The following is a 12322-nucleotide window of genomic DNA, read 5'->3' on the forward strand; positions in this document are numbered from 1 at the left end:
CGCTCGGCCGCCACGGCGCTCCCGACAGGCGGGCACAGGCCGGGGCTGCTGCCGCTCCCGCCCCCCGCCCCCGGCTGCCGGCCAGCAGCGGGGCAGCCTCTGCCGCTCGGATCGCCCCGGCCCCGCTCGCCCCGGCCCCGCCGGCGAGACAGGCCCCACCCCACAGCCGCGCCGCCCAGCACTGACCCGGGCTCCTTGTACCGCGCCGCCAGGAGCCGCCCGCCGCCGCTGGCGGCCATGAGCGCCCCGCGGAGCGCCAGCGCCGGCCCAGGCCCAGGCCCAGGCCCAGGCCCGGGCCCGGGCCCGCGCCCCCCCGCCGCCGCCGCCGCCGCCGCCCTCCATGCGTCAACGGCGCCACGTGCCGCCGCGGCGGGCGCAGGGCACGGGCGTCACGGCACGAGGCAATGACGTGTGGCCGTGCTGCGCCTGCGCGGGGCGGCTCCGCCTGGGAGCGCCTGTCCCGCTGCGTGACACGGCGGGTGCCCGGGAACACCCCCGGCCTCCGGGAGGTCCCGCATCCCGCGCTGCGCTGGCCGCTCTCTCAGCGGGGCCGCTGAGGGCAGCGGGCGGGGCTCAGCGCAGCCCTCCGCCCCTGAGCGCGCGGCGGGGAACCGGAGCGGCCGGGCGGCGGTGCCGATCCCCAGCCGGGGCGCAGCAGCAGCCTTCCTGTGCGCCTCGGGCTTTGGGTGATCCCGCCCGCCCGGGCCCTTGGCGGGGTTTGATGGGGCCGCGCTTCAGGCGGCAGCTGCGCAGTGTCCCGGTGGCGCGGCCTCAACAGAGAGCACGGCAGGATGAAGCCATTTCCAATAGCCGCGTTTCGCGTTATTGCTCCGTGTACAACTGCAGATAATGGACAATGTAAACGGCCGCTTTTAACTTGAAAGCAGCGATTCTATTTTAAAATACTTGGGAGTTTTCTGCCTTAAGCGTTGGAAGTAACTGACAATGTCCTGGTCATGCCGCTCACGAGCCAGAAGGCTGCGTGTCTCCTCCATACCGCCCTGAGAATGCCCGAGCTCATCTGATCTCGGAAGCTAAGCAGGATCGGGCCCGGTTAGTACCTGGATGGGAGACGGCTAGGGAGCGCCGGGTGCGTAGCCTGGGTTTAGTGGTGGACTTGGCAGTCCTGGGCTAACGGTTGGACTCGTTTTTCAACCTAAATGATTCTACCGTTCTATACTCGACACTCCCACCGGGCCTCGCCAACGGCGTCCCCGCTGCGGCCACCGGCAGGGGCAGAGCCCCACGGCTCAGGCCCCGCCCACCGGGAGGGCCCGGAGCCGCCCCGGCGTTCGCGCACCGTCCGGGCTCACGTCAAGATGGCGGCTCCCTCGCTGCTGGGCTGCGGCCGGGTGGCGACCCGCAAGGTAAGGGGGAAGGTGGACGCCGGACGTGGGGAAAGGGGCAGGGGGTTGTTCCTCGGGCCCCCCTACCCCTGCGCCGTTGCTCGGCTCCCTCTCGGTGGCACGCACCCGGCCGGTGACCTTCCCCTTCCCGGGCCCGTGGCGCAGGTGCCGGTCGAGGGGCGGTGCGCATGCGCGGGCGGAACGGCGGCCCCGCCCACCGAGCGCCCCCCACCGAGGGGCCGGCGGCACCGGCGCGTGTGTGTCCTGGGCCCCGCCGGGGGGGGACGCGGTTCACCGGGCCGTTGCGGCGGGCGCGCGTCCCGCGTGGCCCGGCGATCGCTTGTGTCCCGCATCGTTCCTTCTTACACGGTGCCTTGCAGGTGTTGCGGCTGGAGGCCCGGGGGCTGCAAGGGGCGGCCCCCAGCGCGGCGCTCTGCACCAGGCCGGCGGGCTCCGGGACGCCGCCGACGAGTAAGATGCTCCTTTCGTCCTCAGCGGTGGTGGGGGGTAAATAAAAGCAAACGGGCATGTAGCTCCTCTTCGGAGAGCCTCCTTTCTTGGTGCTAACCACCTTCCCCTGCTGCCTGCCTGCCTGGGGAGCCTTCTGTGCCCTGAGTGTGGTACCCAGACCATAATAATCAGCGGGTTGGAGCCGGGAGTCCTGAACTGAAGTTCAGGTCCCTCTGTCATTAAATTGGCAAGAAAAGTTTAGAAATGCTCGTGGCCACAACTGCTACTTAAGCCAAGAAAGTAAAAGGTCACTCCCATGTAAACCAAGGATTTCTGTTCCAATGTACTGCATAGTAAGAAAACTAAAAGTAAAGGGCTGGTAGGAATGGGGCTGCGTGGGATATATTTACATTCGTAGGCCATGCTGTGAGCTTGATACTTCTTTCCTGTTCACCTTCACTTTAATGATAGCTGCTGTGATGTTTGACTAGACTTGAGAGCTATCATTACATTTGTCTTAATCTAAAGAAGCTTTGCAAATTGCCTGAAATGTGATGGGAATGAGTGTAGCAAGTTACTTTCTTAAACGAGGTGCAAAATCTGGTTTTGGACTTCAAATGTTCCCCTTTCTCTTTTGAAATGTTTGGGTTGTGAGGTCCAAAAGCATCTCATTCCACAGAAAGAAAGACTTGCAAGATCCAAATACCTACTCCAGGCAATAGTGTCGAGAAACTGCAGAAAACTGCCATGGCCCTGTTGTGTTATATTTAGTTATAGTGCTTCTTGCCCCGTAAGTTTGCAAGCAAGGCAATGCATGGACCTGGGTTTGGATGCTGCAGTGCATTCAACATTCAGAAGTATTTGAACCACTTCTGTTCCTTACCAAAGTCAAAACATGAATACAAACTTCAGAGAGGGATATCTTGTTCAAAATGCTGTTTGTAAATAGGGGCTCACTGAATTCAGTGAGTACAGTTCCCACCCCAAATCAGAGAACCATGTGCTTAAACAGCAAAGCTCCGTGGGACTATACGTAGAATGATCAGACAGCTGTTGAAAATATCACTGGAAGAATAATTGAATGTGGGCTTCTGGCTTCTGATGTTAGCTTCCTAAATGCAAAGGCATATAAAAGTTTTGTTGTTACATTAACAAAGCCTTACAATATTTTTTGGGGCGTTATTTTAAGTGTATTTGAGATGTACTTTAGCATCAATTTCTAGATTCATTGTCCTGCAGCTCTGGTTTCAGAAGGTGTCAGGAGACCTTTTAGACCATCTCTTTCAGCCAGCTGCTTCCCCTGTAAATGGTTATGGTTAGTTAATGTATATAGGATGCAGCTGTCCTTTTCAGATTTTAGCTGGAACAGAGTGTGCAAAATTTCTTCGATAAAAGTCATGTTTACATACGAAGTCAGTGATGGGGAATAGACCTATAACTTCTGCGTGCCACCTTTCTTAGTGTGAACATGTTTTAAACATGTTCCAGTAATGATGCCGATGTTACCAGCATCAGTAAGAATGCATCTGGGAATAATATTCTTGTTACTGATTTGGATGTATTGTTCTTTTGGCAAAGTGATGCAAATACAGATCAGGTGGTACAAAGTTTGAGGTACCCTGATTAAAGTGTGTGTACCAGTTGTATTAGACTTTATGATTAAAAGCTGAAACGTATCTTTTTCACATATCCAAATATTACTGTTTAAAGTATTTTTCCAATAACACCTACTGTTAATGGTCAAGTTGAATGTAACGTGCCTTCCTGGTTCCTCAGGATGTCTTAACATTAATACTACTACAACTTTTGCTCAGCTTTCACTTGTCTGTCATCCCTTGGGGCATTCTTGTGTTAGTTTGGCCTTCCTGTACGCTGCTTTGAAGAACTCTTCGATCCTGAGCGGTTTCCTCATGTATTAGTTTCTACAGGCTACTCTTTGGCTGTGTCAGTCTGGGCAGGGAGTCAGGCTTATTTCAAAGGTGGCTGCCCATCCTCCTACTTCCCCCTGCCTTCCCTACCTGCCCTGCACCTTCTGTCTAGCAGAGACAAATAATGTGCCTGAAATTATTCAAAAGTATTACCTGTGTAGTAAACTGTTATTTTTTTTTCATTTGTACTGAAGAACTCTGTATTTCTTTGTTAAATATTTTGCTTTTAATTTCATGTGTCTGTCTCTTCTATGATGTTTTCACTTAGAAATTGCTAAAGACTTGCTTCTGTTCAGAACTCGTTATACTAACTCTTTAGATTGTACAAGGTATTACTGTAAAATACTAGTAAGGGGGAAAACTGTATCTAGTTTATGGTTTTGTAAAGTAGATCTGGGTTTCCAAATTGCAGATAAATCTATGCAATAGAGTGGAACTCTGTTGAATTATACAACTGGTTGGAAGCAGTGCAACCCATAATGGAGTTGGCTTTGCTATAGCAACTTTCAGTGGTGCTGTATCTTCCTAATGTGCTTCCAGTCTTCTTTGTCCTCCTGTTTTCAGTAACCACAGCAGTATTTGCTGTTGATCAACCTCTCAAGGATATCATTAGCACAAGCATCCAAGGGGGTTTTGGCACTCTCTGAAAGGGCCTGAATGCTGCTGCTTTCTCTTCAACTGTTGGCTCCTTGTCTGGAGAATTTAGCTTAATAAAAGTATCCATGAGGGAGAGGAAATAAAGGCAGGGTAATATGAAGGTCTCCTAAAGCCTCTAAGACTTTACGAAGAGGTCTCAAGCGAAAAAGGAAGTAGAGACAGTAAAGACTGGAGGAGGTGAGGTCTTGGGGAAGTAACATTAAACTGTATTAGATACAATTTAGTTGGTAGGTCACATGGACGCATGAATAAGTAATACTTTCATGTATGGCCTCAGGTATCTGTTATTCTGCTACTTTGTCTTTTGGGAGTCATCCCTCTCTATTGCTTTAAAGATAACTACTGCAAGAGGCTAGCTATTGCTATGTCTGTTCACTGTGTCTTCTGCTTCTCTGGCTTGTTCATAGACAAGTGTTACCTCTGTAACAGCATATTTGAAGAGCTTAGCTAACAAGCTGTCTTAATGTTCATCTGAGATAGGAAGGTGGCTGTCAACCACTTTTAGTGATGCAGAATTGAATCACGGAGAAAAATAGCTCTTGCAAGGACTCTGGAAAAACAAGGAGCAAAAGGCATTGTCTCGTGACTTTCAGCATTGTGGCAGCAAAAATTGTTAAGTGCTAAGTAGAACTTTAGTTTCTTTAACTTAAAATGTCTTAAAACTTTCTGCTTTATAATGCCTGTATTTAGTATAATAACTTCTTTCAATTTGCTTTTTGTGCCAGATTATCTCAGAAAGTTAAAATTGACTAAGATTACTAATTAACAGTGGTGTCAAATATAATGATGATAATCCTCTTTATGCCATTTCCTAGATGTAGTGGCACCACAGGGAAGCACCAAACTGCTAGCCACCAAGGCACCAGCTGAATTTCCTAAAATGTTATCTTCTAGCGCTCTCCTTTTGTCTGCAAATAAAGGTGAGAGCATATCTAGTACTAACCTCGAGGAAGCTTCAAAACCTTCTGCTGAAGACATGAGGGTGTTCATGTCAAGAAAAACCGTGGTTGCATTTCCTCAGCGAGTTGTTTCTTCCCTTGAGGAGGAAAATGTCACTACACCAGCAACAAAAAGAGGCTTGGGGAAAGAGTTAGTTGAGGAAGAAACTTCATCTTCATCCAGCTCAGATTCAGATTCTAGCTCAGATTCTGGGGAAGAAAATGATGATGATTCAGAAGCTGCCATTAAAACCAAAGTTGAGTTTCCTAGACGGGATTCCATCTTTTCTGAGAACATCGCAGTAAAGGCATCAATGCTAGCAAGAGAGAACTTGTCCCAAAAATCCCACCAAGAATATGTAGCTAAGAAGAAGACATGCAGAACAGAAACTGATGTGTCTCCTGTCAAGCAGGTCACGTTTTCTAAAAGATCAGTCAGCCATGAAAAGCCAAAATCCAAAGCAAGAGACCCCAAAGTAAAATCAACTCCAAAAGAAGCGGATCGGCAGAAGCTGGTCTTAGAACCACACATGACTGAAAGACAAGACCTGACGGATGTCACTCATAAATCTGATTATTTGGAGGAAAAGTCCATTGGAACCCAGGTAGCAGCTATTCAGCTGAAAGCTTCATCAGTGACTCGGGAAGACAAAAAGCAAAAACTGGTATCCAGAAGAGAAGAAAAACAGGTGAAGGAGGCACAGGAGTCAGAAGCAGAGGTAGTAGCTGCTCCTAAGCCAGAAAAGACTTCTGAAAGCACAATATTGGTGATGGGCACTACAGCCAAGGAGGAGACCATTCAGGAAGCAGGAGTCCAGGCTGGAGAAAGAAACACAACAGAGGGTACAACTTTAAATTGTTTGAACTGTATTGATTCATCTGGGCTAGGGCTGAACTTTTTTTAAAGTGTTTCCAAATCTACTCTGTTCATGATTCTCTGATCTTTATACTGAAGCTAACTGTGTAGCAGTGACTTTCTGAAGGATAAATTCTTGTTCATTGCTAATTGTTGTTAAGTGCTCAGTAATACTCAGTTTCCAGTTATCCTGTGAAAGGAAGTGGTCTTCATTTCACTGTATTTATATTTTCATAAACCAGTTAATTATAAAATGAAAATGAGATTGTTTCCTCTGTGATGAAAATCACGGAGTTTATATGACAAAAATTGCTTTCCCTCTTGTCTTTTCTCAGAAGGATTTTGTAGCTGCCTTTCTCCTGACCCAAATTTGGTGCCATCTGATTTTTGCTCTAAATCCTGATGTCTTTTTTTTTTAAAGTCTTGCAGTGTTTCAGATTTCAGTAGACTTTCAGAAATCATAGTATAATGCCAGAAACAGGTATTGATTCTGAGACTGGTGGGTTGTAAGCAAGTCATGTTGAAGTAGTAGAGCTGACCTTATAACTCAGTTTTTGTAGTGAATTGGAGAGGAGATAGCGATACATTTTTAGGAGAGAGCATCATGCATCATATAATCATCTCCCTAGCTATACTTCCGTGTTTAACTCACCCTTTTTATTTACTACCAGTTCTGTTAACTTACCTACTGATCTCATTCCATGTATTTCGATAGCAAATGCCCCTCCATCCTGATCGGTGGTGGCTTACCATTCTTGCCTTTCAACTTAGGCAGCATACCATTTTTAAGACCCCGTGCTTCTGGCCGCTTCTTTGAATGAAAGAGTTTGCCTACTTGGAAGTATAAGTAACATAGTTGTAAAGCTGCTTGGGTATCATCCTTCAAGTGATATCCTGGCAGAAAAGGCCCTGGGGGTCCAGGTGGACAGCAAGCTGACCAGCAGTGTGCCCTTGCAGCAAAGACCACCAATGGTAACCTGGGCTGCGTTAGGAGGAGCGTTGCCAGGAGGCTGCGAAAGGTGATCCTTCCCTGGTGAGATACACCGGGAGTGCTGTGTTCGGTTTCAGGCTCCCCGATACAAGAGGGATGTGGAGCTACTGGAGATTGTCCAGCTGAGTGCCACTAAGATGGTGAAGGGACTGGAGTATCTCTCCTGTGAGGAAAGGCTGAGAGCACTAGGACTGTTTGGCCCAGAGAAGAGAAGGCTCGGGGAGATCTCATCAATGTGTATAAGTAGTTGATGGGAAGGTGCAAAGACAGAGGTAAGACTTTTCAGTGGTACCCAGTGACAGGATAAGAGGCATTGGGTATGAACTGTAACGCAGGGTTTTGCCTGAACATCAAGAAACACCTTTTGGGGTTTTTTTCTTTTTTTTTTTACTGTGAGTGCTGGCAGAGGTTGCCCAGAGAGGTGGTGGAGTCCCCATCCTTGGAGACATTCAGAAGGTGTCTGAATGCGGTCCTGGGCAGCCTGCTCTAGCTGACCTTGCTTGAGTGTTTGAGGTTGGACCAGATGACATCCAGAGGTGTCTTCCAGCCTCAGCCATTTTGTGACTGTGAAGTGTCTAAGCAGGTTAAGTGACAAATAATAGCTTTTGTACATGGGTTCCCAGGATACAGTGCTGAGTAAAAGACCAACCTTCTGTTTTAAGGGGTTAATGGGCTCATAATTTCATCGAAGAGCTGGAAGCTAAGCTTGCCTTCTTTCCTGACTAAAACTCAATGGTGAAATACAGCACTGTTTGCAAGTGACATCTTCAGTTACTTGTTCCTCCTTGCAGTCAGCAGTGGATTTCTTAAAAAAAAATAATTGGCAAGGGCTATTCCTATTTATCTACGGAGATGCTTTTCTCCTTATTCATCCATGGTGGAGTTCTAGATGCTAGAGGGTTTTTTTTTTCCACATTGAAGCTGATATGAAGACCCAAAAAATCAGTTCAGTTAACTTTGTTAAGTATGAGAGGGAGGACTTAACTGTTAAAATGTTCTAATGATTCAAGGTGAAGATTATGACACATCAAAGATCTGTGAAGCAACCTCCTCCACTCTGATGCTGTAAATCCAGAATTAAGGTTAAGCCCATGTGACAAACTTCCTGCAGATCTGTATTGATGGGGCAACAGTACCACTGTGCCTCAGACCCATTGTTGTCATCACACAGCAAAAGCCTCCTAGGTAGGATGTGGTTTTGCTGTTGAGCTCCTCTGTGGAGATGGTAAGGCTGCAGCAGCAGGAAAGTTTCTGTTGGGTAGGTGCTAGAGGACTCTGATGCAGTGGCTGTAGGAGAGGTGGGGGTTAGTACAGGCAAGTTCACACCCTTTGCTGCTGGTGTAATGTCTTTGGGTGCAGAGGGTACCAAAGAGTCAAATGTAGCTACACCGTGTTTAACAGCATCACTGGTATATCCAGATGTATCTTGTTCTCTTTTGCTTTGGAGGCCTTTGAGAACAGCTACTGCTTTTCCGTGTTTAACGTTCACAGTTAACGATACCTTCTGTGTTCTGTACTTCTGCTCCTGTGTTCTTTTGTTCATCTGCAAACTCTGCAGCAGGCACGCTGAAGATGTAAAAGCAACTTTTCCCATTACAAACCTGGACGTTAAGGTGATGTCATCTGCTTTGTAGAGCAGGTATGCTAAGCAGTCAGCAAAACCTGCTGACTTTAACTGCTAAGCAGCAAAATAGTAGCATGTTAACTCGGAAATATACCTCTTATTCATTTAGGAAGAACACCCTGTGAAATACTTGCTCTTTAAGAGAGAAAGCATAGATGAAGTCTTAAGTGTGAGGATGATGAACTCGGGGATAAATTTTTTCCTTTGAGAAGCCAAGTACAGTGTATTTGGGCAGGAAAAACGAGGCTCCCATCTGCTTTTCTTCCTGAGCATCTGTCTCTTAATTTGGAACAACTGTCTGTTGCAGGTTGAATGTACGCTTGCCTACGCTTGCCTGTTCTTGGGGCTATTTGCAGCAAAGACTGTATCATCTGGTTTTTGTATCTGTAGTGTTGTCTGCTATGAGCTGTCTCATTTGGCACTGAGCAGTAGGCACAGGGATATTTTCATAGGTTGCGTGTGTTGTTTTGCTGGAACCATGGCTTACAACATTGCATTTGATAAGCAAGTCTTGCTGAATGTTACAGATACATGTTCTTAAACTGATAGTGTTACATTGCAATAATGATGTCATAATTAAGGGGAAATTCTGGTGTTCAGTTGCCTGAGTCCTTGTATGTTTGTTGTAGATGATTGTATGGCAAAGAGCTTAATACGATCTGACCTAAACCACTACATACAAATTTATATGATGAAGGTTTTTATTAGACTATGCTTATGTCTTTCCTATTGTTAAAACTCTGGGTATATGAGAATAAATTAACATTGGGAGTAAAGTTTTATTTCTTGCAATTTCCTTGGTTGTAAAATCAGCCTGTAACAGGAACCTTTTATGTAAATGTTACTGCCTAAATTTGCATAATATTCTAAAAGTGTAAGAATTAATGTTGGCTTTAATGTGAAGTAAGGAGTTCTGAATAACTTCATTAGGTTATTCTTTTAGGAAGAAGAGCTGATACAAAGTTTAGAAGATTATATTTAGAAGAAAGGAAATTTATATCAAAGGCTCTTAATATATTACTGTTCAGTATAACCACATTTGAAATTAAACCATGGAGATATCAATAATTCCATCACTTCTCCCCATGGAAAATAATTCAATCTGTAAAGTAGTTCTAATAGCTGTATCTCATGGTCTGACATGATCATAAATCATTTGTACTGCTTCTTTGCCTCTCCTGGCTTGCTAAGAATGTCACCTACTGTTCTGGCTGGTGTGAAAACCAAGGCAACTGTGAAAAAGCCAGGAAATGCAGACATATGTCTTCAAAACATAAATGACATGTTCTGCCCTATCCACCCCCAGTATTAGGTGGTAGCTTGGATTTTAAAACCTGTGCTGTATTAGATGACTTGTACTGATTCCTCTTCCCCTACTGCGTACTAATGTGCTGCTTTAGGATCAGACAAGGTACCAGCAGAACTTAGTAAACTTACCCTTTTGTGATAGTTGCTGACTTTTTTTACTTTTTTTTTTTTTTTTTAATGTTGGCTGGATGAGGGATCTAACAGTATATGAAGGCTGGCTCAGTAATTAAGAATAATGCCCTTTGATGTGGTATCCTTATAGTCACCAGTTACTGTTTTGTTTTCACAGAGACCACAGCAGCTGCTCAGCCTGCTCCAGAAGAATTCGATAATTCTACCTACAAGAACCTTCAGCATCATGAATATAACATTTATACCTTTGCTGATTCTGTTGCAGTTCTCTCAAAATTCAGGCAGCCTCAGCCATCTTCTGGAAGACCATCACCAAGACACTGAAAGAACCACATTTAAAACAAATGCCCAGACAGAACAAGTTGTTCTGTTTAGTGTTGTTGCTTCATCTGTATTATAAATCAGATAATAAATGCATAATAAGTTATGCTTTTGAACGTTTCTTTTTAGCTCTTGGAGCCCCTCGCTTCTTGACTTATATGAATGAGCTGCAAATGAATCATCACAGAATAAAAACAGGTTTTTTGCCTTTCACTATATATTATTTGGTGATAGTGTAAAAAAAGTCCCGACTTTGCTCAGTGTCTCCAAACTTTGGAAACTGGCCATTCTTTCAGTACTGTTAACAGTCAAAGAACGCAACAGCCCTCGTGCATGTACCTGTTTAGCATGTGCCATGATTTTAATTATCACTGTAATTGCTGTGCAGGCTGTTCTCCTTGCAAACAAACATGTTCCCAGCTCTGAAGAGGTTATGTTTACTCTGGATTTGAAGTTAAAATCATTGGCTGGAAACAGCCTAAGACATATTTGTCTCCTGTGGCAAGAGTGTATGTTTTGTGTTAGTAGAGGAATGTAAGTTCATGTAATGTGACTGAAACATCTCAAAACCTCTGCTGTTGTAAAGGGAGAATGTACAACTTTATTTAATCTTCTGTTGGGGGTTCTAGCATCCAGGTTCTGCACTAACTGAAAGAATTTAAAATGCACTGAGTGGGCAGTTCCTAATGAACTACTACTTTGATTAAACTCCAAGTGAGAAAATTTATTTCTATGGGTAGAATCACTTGAATGTTATTCTTAAATGTGATTAAAATAGCATTATGGTGAAATCCGCTTGTACTAATTCAGTGGGACTATGTTTCAGTTAACTTTTGCTGTGGAAAAAAAAAAAAGGGAAGATTGCTGTCCAGCTTTGCTCTTGTGCTACAGAAAATGTGAGAAATGAGGCACTTCTCAATATATGTTATCAGCAGTCACAGTTGGTCTCAGTAAATTTTGTGTTTCCATCCTATTAGTAACAGTCTTCTGCCCTCTGGGAAAACTGCCTTGATGACCACCAGCTGTTGTGGGTTTAGTTCCATTTTGGCTTCTTGTTCATTTGAGGGTTTTTTTGAGTTAATTGGTCTTTGAGCAGTTGTACTTGCAATAGCTCCAGCATTTTCCATCACCTGTCTGTATTCTTTCAAGCAACAGAATATGCAAGATCAAAGGGAAAACAGAGTCTGCTTTAGGAGTCTATCTGGATATTGGATGCAAATCCCTGGGTGCAATTAGTAGAACAGATATTTTATACTCTGACTTGGCAAAAATGTCGTAAGAAGGATCAAGAGGGCTACATCAATCTGCTGTGTAGAATTTGAAGTCAGAAACCCCTGGCAAGCAATTTTATTGTCCTGTAAAAACTAAGAAGTGACTAACTATGAAATTTAAAAATCAGCAAATGTCTAAGTCCATGTGCTTAGGAATAAAGTGCAGAAAGTCACTTTGAGACGCCAGTGGTGCCATGTACACTGGACTTGTAAAAGGGAAAGAATAAAAACATGAAAGAATAAGGAAAAGGGTCTTCTTTATTAAGGGCCCGCCGGAGGGCCCCAGTAAAGCTGCTGTGTTTTCTTATGAACAGAGACTCCATGTAGTAACCTGAACCCTGTAGCTTAGATCTGCATTGGTGCTGAAATATGTTCCTAACTATTTGGTTTGTGATTATAGAAGGCTGTAAATTGTCAGTATCTAAACAGTAAAAGCTAAAGATAACTATTGATATGCATATGTATTTACTAAATCTACCCACAGTAGCTGTGACTGTTAG

General features: G+C 45.2%; 1 protein-coding gene across 2 annotated transcripts; it reads left to right on the plus strand.

Moving 5' to 3' along the window:
- Positions 1–467: 467 nt before the first annotated feature.
- Positions 468–10657, plus strand: NDUFV3 (NADH:ubiquinone oxidoreductase subunit V3). Of its 2 annotated transcripts, XM_040585166.1 has the most exons (4): positions 468–1367; positions 1727–1817; positions 5197–6162; positions 10388–10657. In XM_040585166.1, exons 1-4 carry the CDS (start codon positions 1161–1163, stop codon positions 10552–10554), a joined length of 1431 nt encoding a protein of 476 aa, XP_040441100.1. In that variant the 5' UTR covers positions 468–1160; the 3' UTR covers positions 10555–10657. The 2 variants fall into 2 exon arrangements, with proteins under 2 accessions (XP_040441100.1, XP_040441101.1); XM_040585167.1 differs by lacking the exon at positions 5197–6162 and having other exon boundaries at positions 499–1367.
- Positions 10658–12322: the final 1665 nt, after the last annotated feature.

Source organism: Falco naumanni, chromosome 2, assembly GCF_017639655.2.
Source record: "Falco naumanni isolate bFalNau1 chromosome 2, bFalNau1.pat, whole genome shotgun sequence".
Classification (NCBI taxonomy): domain Eukaryota; kingdom Metazoa; phylum Chordata; class Aves; order Falconiformes; family Falconidae; genus Falco; species Falco naumanni.